Below are 16,883 nucleotides of genomic sequence, written 5' to 3'. Positions count from 1 at the left end.
ATACTACCTTAACATCTGTGGAGAGACATGCTAAGAGAAAAGTAATAGGAGCCATTTATGTTTTTGCAGCAAAGTAGGAGGTGCTCTTCTTTACACAGGAAAAATCCAGAAGCAACATCCTTTTCAGTTACCTAAATGTCCTTACTCAGTCAGCCACACTGATAAATGCGTTGAGTAGACACCAATTCTGGGGAAGGTGAGGGGGAACCTAAAACTCCTTACTGGGAACACAACTTACTCAAGTCACTGTAAACAAGCAATTTCTTTATGAAAGTTCTCAAGCTATCATTATAGTTGGGTATTGTAAATGAATCCCTTTCATTTCAGTTATATTAACCAAGTCAAAGTCAATTACCACAAACGTTCTTTTTCATGCCAAAGGAAGGAACAGAGACATAAGTCAAGACTACTCCCCCCCACCCCTTCTTCAAAAAAAGACTCCTTTTCCATTGTATACATTTTTCCACTTGGAGAATGCCTCAGGAGACAAAATCCTATGTTTCCCAACAAAATATAAACAAAGGTCTCTGTTGTGGCATGTCCTTTCTCTTCTCCACCCAAAAGAGAAGGATGTGAAACTGAAGGGAAAAAAAAAATACATGACTGACAGCACATCTGCTTCATGCAGTTCTCAACATTAACACCTGCTGATCTCACCCCTTCCCTCCTCCAGTTAGTTGTCTGCTGTCTACTGTTCACAAATCAGAATGACTAGCAGATACAGAAATCTAAGAAGCTATTCTCAGTGACTCTAGACTTGAAATGACCCTGACCAAACAAATACTGCACAAATTTCTTCTCTAGCTAGTTGAATGAAAATTGTGCACTTGGGAATTACCAGATCAGGTTACATTTATTTTAATTTACTAACCTATTCGGTAGGATCAATGAGCAAAAAGGCAGGCACAGCATACAACAATCAATTGCAATATCAGACTAAGTTAACAACTCTAAAATAAGCCTAATTCTCCAGTCACATGCACACAGAGCAAAAGTTTAAGTAAACAGGTAACCTATAGGTGAGTCCCAAAGGTCAACACACTCAGGCTTGTTAACATATTCTTCACTATATCCCAGAACTAAAAGGAACAGAATGGGAGTGGTTTCCAACCATGGTATATAACATAAGGTTAGTGAGATGTACAGTTTATGTCATTTACTGTACCTGAGATCGTGCCCTCATCCCAGTCTTCAGATCTTCTGAATCGATTTGCTGTAAATCCTACACAGACGTTAACCCCAAAGGCAAAAGCAAATAAGGATATTACCTGCAAAAGTAAGAGAGCAAAATGATCAAACTAAGCAAAACAAGAATCCAAATTTAAGAGTATTGTGATTAAAAAAAAGGAGGGACCAGATATATTATTTGAGTTGCTAGTCACTACAGTTCCTATTACTGGAACAGTAAATGACAGTCACAATTTTAGAGTAATTAAAACCAGAAGGGAAATTATGAATAAAACATCTGATTTAAAAGCTCAAATGTTTCTTTTTGTAGGCGCTTTTTCAGGAGACACTGGTTATTCCTCCTTTCAAAACAAACATGTTCTTTTCCTTTCCTTCCCTACCTGATGTAACTGGAAACAGCTTGTCTTAGCCATACTAGAGAATTCTTGAAAAGCCTTCACAGTGTGCTCTCTTTTTCTTTATATTGAGTGCAGTGTTGTTTGCTCCGTGAGTTCAGTCTATTAGCTACAACTAATCCCACCTGGTGAGGTTGACAGGCTCATTTGATTTGTCCAGGGGTGATTTCATCATGTTTCACTCACAAATCGCAGCTCTGAGTGCAAGAAGCTTCAGGCATCATCCTTCTCTCTCCCCCTCCCCCACAAAATGCACACACACGCTTTTATGTGGTTTCCTCTGCCCAGGCAGGGTTTTCTCATGTTGCTGTGGCCAATACCAGTTCATGTTCGTTTTATTCTCCTCGCAAAAGTAACATGGTTAAAAGAGAAACCAATGCGTTTTTATCTTGCTAGGACTGAAAAACCTCTTGGGCTAGGGGAATGAAAAGCTCTGTTGCCATCTTCAAACATGAGAAAACTTGCAAGTGAGGATTTCAGTGTAAACTTTTAGAGAATAAAACAAAGGCACACACAACTGCGCTGATTTTGCGAAAGAGCCGCAAGGTTTGGGGTTTTTTTAACTGGTTTGATAAACTCAGTCACTGGTCTCACGCTTGGGAACTACGGTCTAAAGTCTCCAGAGGGTTCTCATGGCAGAATCTCCAGCACTGTAACGAATTCTAAGGTTACTTTTCCAGCCTTGGGATCCCTTGCATTGCTCCACAGAGGATTTATGTAACTGCTCGCACTTGCGTCCACGCATGTCGAAAACCCAACATAGCTCAAAGAACGTGAAATTTCAGCCTCTCTCCCTTCCTTATTTGCCTTTAAAAAAAAATCACACCATTCAGAGTGCAGCAGCGTTGATAAGCAGCTTGCTCTGCAAAGCGGACGATATCGGTGCACAGAATTATGGTTCACGCTGGTGGTTTAAACGTTATTTGCTAAGGCAAATTATTTACCAAGTTAGTTCACCACTTTTTTTTTTTAATCTGCTGAAAGCGTCTTTCACTGAACTGCTTACTAACAACTACACTGAAAGGGGCAGAGTCAAAATTTGTCAACCTAACCCCGGACTTTCCTAGCTTCCTGGAGGGACATCACATATTAGAGGGCACAAAGGAGTCCGGTAGGACTTTTTGTAAAAACCCAGGGGAAACACATACCCTATAGCACTTCCATTAGAAGCCGCGCTCAAGCGATAACCGCTCTCACTTCGTAGCCTCACCTTGCTAGGCAGGGCTAAAACCCACCCTTGTTTACTAGCCACACCTTATCGCACAGAAGCCGCCCTCGATTCTTTTGTCCTGCGGGTGTGAACAGAAAGTGGTCTCCCGGCGCAGCTGTGTCTTCGCCACGCAAACCACAGGGGGCGTAATCACGGGGAGCAGAAGCCAAAGCGGCTTCTGTTCTCAATGAAATTCTGCAGACGATGGGGGAAAAAAGACATGCCCGATTTCCTCCGCAGCCAAAGCGGAGCATGCGTGCTACCAGAGGGGATCTTGCTTGCCATGGGGTCGCTGAGTAGATAGGTCAAGAGTTGAGCCCGTATTTTCCCCTGCCCCAGTTTGGCTGGGTTGAAAAGGACGTGGATGGTCGGATCACAGACGGCATTGCGTGTTGAAGTCCACTTCTCCACCCAGGCTTGCACGGAGCCCTGCAGCCCGGTGCCTGTCAACGTTTTAAGAAGGGGGCTCCCGCACCAAAGCTTGCCCGTAGCCTGCGATAAACCCTGCGTGCGCGAAAGCTGTGTCATGTGCATGCCCTCACTCACACGGAGCCGTGGGGGAAGGACTCTTTTTGTTCATTTTCTTCCTCCCCGTTGAAACAAAAAGGCTTTCTGCGACCCAAACGGGGAGGCATCACCTCTTGGCAAAGCAACGTGTGTGAAGCTGCGCTTCAGCAGAAATGTTTCTATTTTGTTCCTGAAAATATATACTAAGTGGTTGAGCGAACAAGCCACGGGGTTCGGTTTGTGTAACTGGAAATGAGAGTGAGGGGGGTGGGGGTGAAGACCTAGTTACTTGCAAGGTGTCCTTTAAAGAAACCCCTCTACCATTTGATGCAATCTGTGGCAAATATATGCTCTTTGGAGGTCTATGTGCTGTTTGGAGGTATTTTCTGGGCACCCGGGATAAATGACATCTCTGGCTGGTGTGATTTAGCAATTAACCGAGAGAGAGTGAGCTACATTGGGACACTAGAAATCACACCAATTTAGTAGCGCTATTTTAGCAGGGAGCTCTTAACCAGGGACACCCCTCGATTATCTGTTGTATTCCTTCATTTTCTTTGTTGATAGCCACACATAGTTCCTGACATAGCTGCATAAACAACTGCAAGAGCTGAAGCCAGTACTCATGTGTGAGTGTTTACAGATTTTAAAGTTTTAAAGTGTTGCTAACTTGCTGCACTTAATTTCAGAATCTAAACCCATAACTGAAGGCAGAAAAACAGCTAGTCCTTTAATCTATTCACCACGTAGCAGCATTTTCAGAGGTACTTCCCTCATTTAACATCTTTAGCTCCTGTTGCAGTTTGACCTTGACACGAATTTGACAAAGTGGACCATACAAAAACACTTGGCACTTCTAAACCCCGTTGTACAATGTCATCCATGAACATATTTTGCTGTGTAACAATAGCAATGTATCATACAAATTATGAGAGAAAGCCAAAGTCATCACAGAGCACATTTGTAACAGACACTGCATGTCAAATATCAGGGTCGAACGTCAAAGTTAATGAAGTCCTTGGTCCAGTGGCCAGGACATGGGACTAGGATTCAGGATTCCTGATTTCTATTACCATCTCTGCCACTGACTCATTGGGTAAGTCAGAATCAGACGTCAAGAATTATAACATTCAAAAACCAGTCGGAGAACACTTCAATCTCTCTGGTCACTCGATTACGGACCTAAAAGTTGCAATTCTTCAACAAAAAAACTTCAAAAAGAGACTCCAAAGAGAGACTGCTGAATTGGAATTAATTTGCAAACTGGACACCATTAAATTAGGCTTGAATAAAGATTAGGAGTGGATGTGTCATTACACAAAGTAAAACTATTTCCCCAAGTTTATTTCCCCCCACCCCCGTTCCTCACATGTTCTTGTCAACTGCTGGAAATGGACCATCTTGATTATCATTACAAAAGGTTTTTTTTCTCTCCTGCTGGTAATAGCTCACCTTACCTGATCACTCTCCTTATAGTGTGCATGGTAACACCCATTGTTTCATGTTTTCTGTGTATATAAAATCTGTATTTTCCACTGCATGCATCTGATGAAGTGGGCCGTAGCCCATGGAAGCTTATGCTCAAATAAATTTGTTAGTCTCTAAAGTGCCACAAGTACTCCTGTTCTTTTTGCAGATACAGACTAACACGGCTGCTACTCTGAAACCAGTTTCTGATTGTGAGTGCCCAAGTTGAGACACCTTTGGCCTGTTTTCAGAGTAACAGCCGTGTTAGTCTGTATTCGCAAAAAGAAAAGGGGTACTTGTGGCACCTTAGAGACTAACCAATTTATTTGAGCATGAGCTTTCGTGAGCTACAGCTCACTTCATCGGATGCATACCGTGGAAACTGCAGCAGACTTTATATACACACAGAGAACATGAAACAATACCTCCTCCCACCCCACTGTCCTGCTGGTAATAGCTTATCTAAAGTGATCATCAAGTTGGGCCATTTCCAGCACAAATCCAGGTTTTCTCACCCTCCACCCAAAGAAAAGGAGTACTTGTGGCACCTTAGAGACTAACCAATTTATTTGAGCATGAGCTTTCGTGAGCTACAGCTCACTTCATCGGATGCATACCGTGGCCTGATTTTCCAAGGTGCTGAACACCTGCAGTTACTATTGACTTCTGCTGAAGTTGTAGATGGCTCAGTAGTTCTGAAAATCAGCTCCAATATGTCTGAAAACTGGAGACCCAGAAAACTGAAGTATCAAAAATCAGTGACCACATTTTTAAATATTGGATTGGGGGTTGGGGAATTTGAAACTTTGTGTCTTATGGACAGACCCTGAACTGGTTTAAATTAGCATAGTTCCACTGAAATCAATGGATCTGCACTGATTTACACTAGATGAGGATCTGGGCTTATGTTTCCTAGTTTGTAATGTGGGTATAATGATATTTACCATCCTTCATCATGTCCTTTAAGATCTATGGGTGATAAGCACTGTTTACTCCTGGGGGAATCATGTGCCACTGCGCAATGCAGAAATTAATGTTTGGGATGTATTGGCTGGGGGGGCATCGTGGCTGGGCTCTAAGGTGAAGGAGTTGTGGGTGTCTGGCCCCCCATCTGGGCTCTAATGGGGGGAGAGGGAGCAGAGAAACAGGAACTGAGTTTTCATAGGGGTTTCTTTAACTCTCTACTCCTGGGGAAATTTTGTGTGTGTCTGTATTTTGCTGACATACTTGTTGACAGGTACTTTGAAATAAATTACAAAAATAATTGAAACTGGTGTGATTAGGTAGTGTTATTTTGACAAATAACATTTTCAGAATTTTAAAATACTGTGTGCAGAATTTTTAATTGTTTGTCACAGAATTCCCCTACGAGAAACTCTAAAAGTGCTAATTTTATCGTTGATTATATTTCTTCTCTGATATTTGATAGATGTTTTCTAGTAGCTCTGAACTGACCACACATTCACACTGACAATCTGACAATCACTTTTTCTGTATTGAAGATTCTGCCTGAAAGCATCCTAGTAACACAGGAGGAATTCATTAACATGAACAAAACTACTAATCTTTATTTAAGCAGAACCTCACTGCAGGGATCTTCAGTAATTAATTGTCATTTTATGGGAACAGAAGAATGACTCCACCAAACAAAAAATAAACATTTTATTATTTAAAGAAAGAAAAAAGGCATAAGTAATGTATGAATAAGTTATTGTGTATGATTAGCATTATCTAATGGAAAGAAAAATACAGTGCAGAGGTCCAATGAAAGTCTTACAATTAAAATGAAATACACTTCAAATGAGGTGCATAAGAATCCACAGGAATTAATATTGCATTTATAAGCTACTCTTATTGTGTATTTGAGGTTGAAATATAAGGTCAGATGTAGCTGAATAAGCAAAAAGAAACATGCAGAATATAAACTTCAAGAATTTAGGACACTTAAGCACATGAGTAACTGTACTCATACATCTAGTCCCATTGAGTTCTACTCACATGAGTAAAGTTACTCACATGTTTCAGTATTTGCGGGATTGGGCCCTTAGCTTTTTCTGCTGTTTAACATACAGCCATGTTTCTGCTTAATGTATTACTCCCAGAATGCAAAGTATTAAATTAGCCCTGTGACACTGCACCCCATATTCTTCATAGCGATGTTATTATGATATGATTATGGCATTATTATGATGCATTTTCTAAAAGACGGGTCATGTGAGGTGTCATGGGAAAAGTTATGATTTGCTGAATATGATTATCCTATGTGTATGCATGTATCATTTTTGTATCTGAGGTTATGAATATTGATAGGTATCTGTATTTCAAATGTAGTCCAACTTGGGTGACACCCTTCCAGTCTAAATAGCTGGTTGAGAAGGGCCCATTCAGGGTAATGGGCCATTAGGGAAAACAATAGGCCTTAGGAGAAGCTTATCCCCCATCTGGTGAGCCTTCCTGTGGATGTTTCGGCCAGACTGTAAGTAATGGCTGCTATGACTCTGCAAGAGCATGTAACCAACCCACATGACTCTGGACTTCATTTTGGGGACCTGTATTTTTCCACAAACTGGGCTGGGAACTGTTTTTGGAACAAAGGATTTCCGCCATATGCTAAAGCTATATAAGGCAGGGAGTGACATCATCTGTTGTTCTTCACTCCCCATACAAGAGAACTCCTGGAAACACATAAGGAACAAAGACTGAACTGGGGAAAGTGCTGGACCCAAGGTAAAGGGATTTCTAGCCTGTGTATGGAAACCAGGGGATCCCAAGCTGCAAAGCAAGTGCACCTTGTGCCCTGACAATCTGCAAGACTGCTTGTATCATCAGTCAGGGTGAGAGATTGTTAATTCAAATCCTGTCCTTGTAGTATGGTAAACTTAGTTTGTGTTTTTGTTTATTTACTAGGTAATCTGCTTTGATCTGTTTGCTATCACTTATAATCATTTAAAATCTATCTTTTTTATAGTTAATAAACTTGTTTGTATTCTAACCTAAACCAGTGTGCCTTCAAGTGAAGTGTCTGGGGGGAAATCTCAGCTTGGTTACCACAAGTGTGCATATTCCTCTCCACACTGAGGAAGGGATGGCTATATTAATGAGCTTACACTATACAGATCCTGTGCAGTGCAAGATGATATAATTTTGGGTTTATACTCCAGAGGGGAGTACATGCCTGGGGAGCGGGGAAACTGGCTGGGGTCTGCTGTTTACACTCTGCCCAGTTGGGTGAGTGGTGCCACCTGCTGTCATGTTGGGTGAGGCTGATTGTGTCCCCAACTCAGTTGTGTACAGCTCCCAGACTGCACCCCAGGGGTGACAACCGTCACAAGCTCCTCGGTGGCACCTTAAATGAAACATTAACACTGTAATAATCCAGCAGAATGACTAGGATTTCTTTTCTACCATTCAACAGTATTACGATAAGAGATGCAATATGTAAGAACTTGTATAAGACACATTATTAATAAATACCATATCTTAACGACAGGAGAAAATCCTGTGAAACTAGGAAAGTTTGCTCTGAGTCACAGAGTAACAGTTGCCGGTATCTTAAATAAAAAAAAACAACTTTGAGGGACAGCATCTCTAAATGTGTTTTATTTTGTGTTTTAATAAGTTGTTGTGACAGTGTCAGGGTGAGAATACTGGTGCAGTGGCCCTGAAACCATTACATATATGATGGCAACGGTGGGATCTATGTGGTAATATGTGAAGCTTGCAAAAGCACTTTAGCAAGCGTTTATGCTTTCGCTCTTTAAACTGAAAGCCAGGAGCAGATCTGTTAGTCTGGTTTGGGAAAAAGCTGGTGGGCAAACATGAATTACAAACAGCTCATAAAAGAGCAGCTTCTGAGCCTGTGTGCACAGCAAGGTCTGTGAGCTGCTGATCAGAAGAAACTGGAGATATTGCACACATATGCTATGAGGCTGAGGCACCTGCTCCAAACCAGGGGCAAGAAGGGGTCCCTTTTTCTCCTACAGGCAAGCAGCTGACCAAAGAGATGGTCCCATGGATAATCCAGTAGAGATAGTGGTGATGGTGAGAGGTCTAGAGCTATGGAGGTTGGAGTGGAAAAGCTGGTCGTGAAGGAGAGACAGATGAAGCTGGAGGCCAGATGTCGAAATGAGCAGGCAAAACTGGAGCGACAAAACAGAAGCTTGGTGACCAAGACAAATGCATCTGCCTTGAACAGGAGAAACGGGTCAAATCATTCCCATGGGACTGGGGAGGAAGTTCATAAGGGTGTGCCTGACAATGAGCTAGCAGGCTTGTTGGATCATATTAAAGAAGTTCTGTATTAAAATCACAAATGAGTTTGATTCCCCAAAGTTTAAATTCCAGGGTATTACTAATTAAGAGGTCTCTTGGTTTTTGGTACTGTTTCTCTCCCTCTATGTGTGAAACTTGCAAGCTGCTAATTGTGTTAGTACATTCTAAGACAGAGTCTGTTTTCAAAGCAATTCTTTGTAACAACAACTACTCACACAGAGAGAGACTCAAAGCAATACTCTGTAACAACAGAAACAGCACCCAGAGACTCCCCGCCCTTTTGTTGTATTCATCTCGCTTTGTTAACAATTGTGATTAAAATAGAGATAGAGGATGTATGTGGATGGATGCTTGGTGTGGATAATAACTGAATGATCAGGGAGGTGCCAGCCTAAGAATGCTGTGTCCATTGGCTGAAGAAGGCGTCAAGTGAAAATAACCAAAGGACCCCCAGAGGGCAGACTGGAATCCATCCAACAGACTCAAGGATGGGAGAACCAAAGAACAAGATAACATCTGGCAGCACAGAGCCGTCAGGAATGTGCCATCTGCTGATTGATTCAGGAACAGAATGATGAAGCAATTCCCATAGACTGGCATAGGAAGAAATTCCTATAAAATGGACTCTAGAAAGTGAGAACTTCATGGTCTGATTCTGCAAACCAACTTCCAGGAGCATCAGATGAGCATCTGACAAGGCCCTGCTCTCTCCTCATGTCCAGGCCACCTGGCCAGTGGCTTGGCATGAGCAACTCTAAGGCTGGTAACTATGATAACAACCTTGTGTGTGTGTTGCATCCGATGAAGTGAGCTGTAGCTCACGAAAGCTTATGCTCAAATAAATTGGTTAGTCTCTAAGGTGCCACAAGTCCTCCTTTTCTTTTTGCGAATACAGACTAACATGGCTGTTACTCTGAAACCTGTGTGTGTGTGTGTGTATGAATGTGTGAATAAATATGAAATTGAATGGAATGTTATAGCTATAACTAACTGCTTACTATGATTCTTTCTGTATTCACAATAACTGTGGCATTTTGCCTTTTCCCCTTTAATAAGATCCTACTGGTTTTTATTTTATTGGTATAACAGGCTAACAAATGTGGGTATGATGAATCCCATTGCTGTGCTTGTAGCCTGAGTCAACGTGGACACCAAAGAAGTTTCTAGGACTCTGAATGTGGGAAGTTATTTTTCTTGATGTGGTATTTTCTGTAATGATGTAAGAGGATTAAACCCAGAGGGCTTGGGTGCAAATCCACCATGGTCAGACGCAGTGGCCTGGAGCAGGGAGCAAACTACCCTCCCCGGGGATCCAGAGAAGCCTCCCCAGTGCCTCACACCAGTCCTAGAGGGTGGACAGGAAGCAGCGCTCTCTAGGAACTGTGACAGATGTGATCATCCAAAATCCTAGATGCATACACGAGAAATCAGATTCAACGAACAGCCCTTATTGACAAACTACATAAACTCAGTCCCAAAATTAGATCAGTTCTCTATTTCACGCCCCCTCAGAATCCTTGAGTGATCATTCAAGTGAGCCAACCAATGTACTCAGAAGGTCACCAGTTCCAAGCTCTGACGGACCAGTTACGGAAGCAAAATCCAGAGATAATGGCACCTCATTAAAAACACCCTGTTCCATTCCTCAGCTAACCAAACGTAGGTAATGTTAGCAAAACAACACAACTGAAGAGGTAACATACAGCAAGAAAAGCAGATTCTTGGGTAGCCAGGACCCTAACCATATTTATAGGGCTTCATTCATCAAAATCAACACCTTGGATAACACCTGAATAAGCCAGAGGCCCACAGACTCCCTTTCTCTCTCTCTCTCCATCTAATATTAGGGAGGTAGTTGGGGTAGTGGTTGTGACAGTATCAGATCTAGAAGAAGAGGATGGTGAGATGTCTAGAAACAGGTAGTGGCTGGGGTGTAAGCAAGCCAAGGGTTTGGCAGAAATTGGCTGGAATGAGAGAGTGGAGGCAGAAGGTGGATGCCAGCGGGCAAAGTAGTGAATGGGGTGGAAGTTTGCAGTGGGTTTTTTTCGTTTTGTTGTTTGGTTTTTGAGGGAGAATAGACAGATTTTATTTAATCAGGTTTACTATTTACAACTGAGATCACTTTCACATACTACTTTGCTACTCTACATGGCTACATTATTTCCAAACCACTTTAAGATCTACAATATCACAGTGCACTCAACACATAAAACAGCTCTCCATAGAAAAAAGTGAAAATTAATTATAGAACAGTAGTGCTCCTGAAACGGCAGCTTTATTTTAAAACACTAAAGTTTGGAAGATTGGATCTCTAAATTTGAGAAGATCAAAGATACATGCTTGTGATTTTAAAATGATTTTGACTAGTAGTCATTTCATAGAATTTATCTTTAAAGCGTACTGGAATTCACCTATGTTTTTAAAAAACTGACACTGGCGAGAGGTAAGAATTAATATATTAGCTATCACAGATTAAATACAGCTGGCTTCCTTTGTACAACTTTAGCCCAAAAAGTTCCACATAGTGAAGATTTAAAGGATTCCATATATATGTAAGAATCAGTCAGTTAATGCTTAGAGGTAATCTACCAAATTAGGCACACTTCCTTTCATTTTCATGTCAGCCAAAGTAATCTTGATCGACAAATGGTTCTGAAGTTAGAAAGTTTCCTAGTATACGAAAACATACTTAGATCCATGAATAGCTGGCTGCAATAGTCAGTCACAGGTAAGTATGTGGGTATGTGCAAAGCCAAGTTGCTTTGCCCATCACCAGTGTACATTACAACTGTCCTCATCTGTGCAGGGTGTGTTTTAGCTCAGTCTACAGAGGCAGGAAAACTACTGCAGTAGACCAGGCGCATTCATCTTCCAAGTAAATAAGAGATTCAAGCTTTGGTTTGCATTATCTTCTACCCATAAGGTCTTCCAGTGGTAAGAGCAGGATCCCAGCTCCTCCTACACAACACTACACAGGCACACACAGCATGCCCAGCAGCTGAATGGCAGCAAATGCCAGTGTTGCCCAGATAACATATATCATGATTTCTTGTAGCTTCTTTACAAGTAGAGCCTCACACCTCTCTGAATAAATGTCCATTGGTGGGTCAAACTGCCAGTACAATTGGTGCTGGCCGTTTTGTAGCAGCTGAGGAGCACACTATAATTTTTAGTTTCTTTGAACCACTTAGTATTCTCCCAGCATGTGAAGGAGAGATAAGGACTGAGGGCAGAGTACAGGATGCATGAGGGGGTTTGGCTTTAGTCTGTGGTGAGCAGTCCGCTAGCAGGTAATACACCAGGATCCGTTGTGCGGCTTGTTTTCATACCTGCATAAGCTTCAGGAATTTACAAAGGGAGGCTAGGTCCTAACAGATCGTACAGGAATAGTGCATAAGAGCTGTTGCAGGCTGTGGACAGAGAGGAGTTTACACCTTTTCAACTCAGAAGGATAATGCTGTAGAATATAAATACAGCTAATTATATAATAATATGACCTATATACTTGATAGACTGGAGTAAAATGTTAGGGCATGTGAAGAACTTCAGTCAGCTCGTAAGCAGAACCATGAATACATTAAAAAAATAAAAGGAGTACTTGTGGCACCTTAGAGACTAACCAATTTATTTGAGCATGAGCTTTCGTGAGCTACAGCTCACTTCATCGGATGCATTCAGTGGAAACTGCAGCAGACATTATATACACACAGAGATCATGAAACAATACCTCCTCCCACCCCACTGTCCTGCTGGTAATAGCTTATCTAAAGTGATCATCAAGTTGGGCCATTTCCAGCACAAATCCAGGTTTTCTCACCCTCCACCCCCCCACACACAAACTCACTCTCCTGCTGGTAATAGCCCATCCAAAGTGACAACTCTCTTCACAATGTGTATGATAATCAAGGTGGGCCATTTCCTGCACAAATCCAGGTTCTCTCACCCCCTCTGTTACTCTGAAACCTGTCATTAAAAAAATACAAACTAATCATAATAAGGGCAAGAGTGAGACCTAAAGTTCTTATTGATATGTTAATAAGATGGGCTGGGCAGAGACAAAGAGAAGCCATTAGTGGAGATTGGGAATGTAATGTCACATCCCAGGATCATTAGAAATGGTATGACAATTAGAGAAACATCAGTGGTTATCTTTTATTCTTACATGCAACATTTTGTAAAAATTATATGTATTCTATTCTACATAGATTCCTATACTGGGTTCATCACCATAGCATCTGAGCGACTTTCAGAAATGTGTTAAGCAACATGATTAACATCTATCATATGTATATAAGAACATAAGAATTGCCCTCTTGGGTCAGACCAAAGTGTCTTGTCTTCCGACAGTGGCCAGTGTCAGGTGCCCCAGAGGGAATGAACAGAACAGGTAATCACCAAGTGATCCATCCCCTGTAGCTCATTCTCAGCTTCTGGCAAACAGAGGCTAGGGACACCATCCCTGCCCATCCTGGCTAATAGCCACTGATGGACCTATAGTTTGTTCTCTTGCCCTCTGTCCCCATGCTGGACACAGCAGAGGCAGGAGTTGAACTCTGTACCTTGGATAGCCTAGACAAAGACAAAAACTCTATGCCAGGAAGGCATTTCAACTAAATATTATATATATAATTTTACCATACATTAATAATGTTACTAATTTTTTCAATTATTTATGTTATCCTCAAGAAAAAAGATTTATAATTATTTTACCAAACCCTCTGTCAATTCATAGATATATTGATATTTTCCACTTAAATGTATCCTTTGAAAGAAAATATTTAGCGACCAAAATTAAGATAGCAATAATAATAAATACATAAAATCCTGAACAAACCGTGGGTGAAATCCTGGTTCCACCAAAGTCAATGGCAAAATTATCATGAATTTGACCCAACATGTTTGTTATGTGGCCAATATAAAGTTTATCTTGCCTATTCATTTCCTTGCTTTTAAGTGTTTGGGGTTTGTAATTGATACCATTGGTCAGCATCTTGCGTGGCACTTAGCAACCTTAAGTGGCCTTTAAAACGATTGTTTGCTTTTCAAAAATAGCCAAAGAAATGAATTACAGGAGCATACACTATTATAATGTACATGCCATTATGTATAGTACTAGTAGTTATCCCATGGGTGTAATTCGTAAAGTCATGTGTGTGAAAAAAGTAGGGCTGTAAAGCGATTAAAAAAACTAATCAAGATTAATCACATGATTAAACAATAATAGAATACCATTCATTTAAATATTTTTGTATGTTTTCTACATCTTCAAATATATTGATTTCAATTACAACACAGAATACAAAGTGTACAGTGCTCACTTTATATTATTTTTTATTACAAATATTTGCACTGTAAAAAAGAAACAAAAGAAATCGTATTTTTCAATTCACCTAGTACAAGTACTGTAGTGCAATTTCTTATCGTGCAAGTTGAACTTACAAATGTGGAATTATGTGCAAAAAATAGCTACATTCAAAAATAAAACAATGTAAAACTTTAGAGCCTACAAATCCAATCACTTCTTGTTCAGCCAATCGCTCAGACAAACAAGTTTGTTTACATTTGCAGGAGATAATGCTGCCCTCTTCTTGTTCACAATGTCATCTGAAAGTGAGAATAGGCATTCACATGGCATTGTTGTAGCCAGCGTCGCAAGATATTTATGTGCCAGATGCACTAAAGAGTCATATGTCCCTTCATGCTTCCACCACCATTCCAGAGTTGATAAAGGGTTCTGCTCGATAACCATCCAAAGCAGTGCAGACTGAAGCAAGTTCATTTTCATCATCTGAGTCTGATGCTACCAGCAGAAGGTTGATTTTCTTTTTTGGTGACTCAGATTCTGTAGTTTCTGCACTGGAGTCTTAACAATTTTCCACATCGGAGTGTTGCTCTTTTAAGACTTATGAAAGCATGCGCCACACCCTGTCCCTATCAGATTTTGGAAGGCACTTCAGATTCTTAAATCTTGGGTCAACTGCTGTAGCTATCTTTAGAAATCTCACACTGGTACCTTCTTTTTGTTTTGTCAAATCTGCAGTGAAAATGTTCTTAAAATGTACAACCATGTGCTGGGTCATCATCCAAGACTGCTATGACATGAGATATAAAGCGGGTAAAACAGAGTAGGAGACACACAATTCTCCCCCAAGGAGTTCACTCACAAATTTAATTAATGCATTTTTTTTTAAAGAGCATCATCAGCATGGAAGCATGTCCTCTGGAATGATGGCCAAAGTATGAAGGAGCATATTAATGTTTAGCATAGCTGGCACGTAAATACCTTACAATGCCGGTTACAAAAGTGCCATGCGAACGCCTGTTCTCACTTTCTGGTGACATTGTAAATCAGAAGCGGGCAGCATTATCTCCCGCAAATGTAAACAAACTTGTTTGTCTTAGCAATTGGCTGAACAAGAAGTAAGACTGAGTGGACTTGTAAGCTGTAAAGTTTTACATTGTTTTGTTTTTGAGTGCAGTTATGTAACAACAAAAATCTACATTTGTAAGATGCACTTACATGACAAAGAGATTGCACTATAGTACTTGTATGAGGTGAACTGAAAAATACTATTTTTGTTTGCCATTTTTACAGTGCAAATATTTGTAATAAAAAATAATAGTATAGAGTGAGCACTGTCAACTTTGTATACTGTGTTGTAATTGAAATCAATACATTTGAAAAGGTAGAAAAACATCCAAAAATATTTAATACATTTCAATTTGCATTCTATTGTTTAACAGTGCAATTAAAACTGTGATTAATCGTGAATAATTTTTTTGAGTTAATCGCATGAGTTAACTGCGATTAATCAACAGCCCTAGAAAAAAGCTGAAAATGGGGTCTCTTGTTTCTATGCCCTGTGTTGCAATGAGCAATGTGGCTGGTTGTACATGTTCCCCACAGTTTATGCACAGAGCTGCCTCCTGGCTGGAGGCACAACCTCCTCTTGGTTACCCCAAGTAGCTGTTTTTCCCACCATCCCACCACCATTCCAACATTCCATCTGGTTCTCACAGGGTCCTGGGATGACTGAACCTGGTGATATTCTAAACACAAAGAGCTCTCAGCCATGCTTGTAGCTGTTCCCATCATTTCACACTGACTCAACAGACATTCTACGCTTCAGAGTGATACACAGAGTGACAACCCTGGAAGGTTTGTGCTGATTTGTGCAGATGGTGAATGAGAGGCTATGTGTGGTAGGGGTTATTGCACATGCTAGTCTGTTCCTTGATTCCATTGCTGTTTTATTTCGGACCCTTTACTGTGGGCAGCATATGTTAATTGGATTTCAGGGCTTAAAGGGGTAAAATAATTTCACTCTTGTCAATTAAAATTTTTGACCATGCAGATGAAGTCAGAGTGCTGGTGGACAGTACACCAGGTAGGGACATTTTTTTTTTTTTTGGACACTTTACATAATTATTCAGCTTCAGATTAACATGAACGAAAGCAGGGCTTTGTGGGGGGGGATTTTGGGGGGATTTTGCTCTTCCAGAGGAGTTGCAGTTTGCAACAAGCTTCCCCGGATTATAGGTATTTTGGGACTCACCTTTGGCGATGATTCAGTAGCCGGGTTGAACTGGGTGAAGCAGTTCACCTCCTGCCAGGTTAAGGCGATGAAATGGCCTCTGATATTGGCAGAAAGAATGATGTTAATTAAAACATTTCTGCTTTGCTTTTGCATTTATGTGGTATCTGTGTATCCTCTCCCAGAAACTTGTTGGTCAAACTGCTAGGGTTATCTTTTTCAAATGAAACCTAATGAAGAGAAGTATAGTCTACTTGCCGGTTTAATAAGGGGTTTGGGGGATGGTCTACCCTGAAGCTTTCTTGATGG

The 16,883-nt window shown here is 40.9% G+C and overlaps 1 protein-coding gene across 4 annotated transcripts in view; it reads right to left on the bottom strand.

Annotated features, from left to right (window-relative positions):
- Positions 1-16,883, bottom strand: part of ENPP2 (ectonucleotide pyrophosphatase/phosphodiesterase 2) — a 107,255-nt gene that overhangs the window by 65,719 nt on the left and 24,653 nt on the right. For 2 of the 4 annotated variants that reach the window (XM_073330255.1, XM_073330257.1), the window contains exons 1-2: positions 1,569-1,709; positions 1,166-1,268 (exon numbers count right to left, since the gene is read on the bottom strand). In XM_073330255.1, the coding sequence (XP_073186356.1) occupies positions 1,166-1,268; positions 1,569-1,601 (136 nt within the window). In that variant the 5' untranslated portion in view covers positions 1,602-1,709. Of the gene's footprint in view, positions 1-1,165; positions 1,269-1,568; positions 1,713-16,883 lie in introns of those variants that run through there. The other 2 variants (XM_073330258.1, XM_073330256.1) reach the window with 2 other exon arrangements.

Source organism: Lepidochelys kempii, chromosome 2, assembly GCF_965140265.1.
Source record: "Lepidochelys kempii isolate rLepKem1 chromosome 2, rLepKem1.hap2, whole genome shotgun sequence".
Classification (NCBI taxonomy): Eukaryota; Metazoa; Chordata; order Testudines; family Cheloniidae; genus Lepidochelys; species Lepidochelys kempii.
The sequence above is the reverse complement of the archived record's forward strand: the minus strand, read 5'-3'. Positions and strand labels throughout refer to the sequence as shown.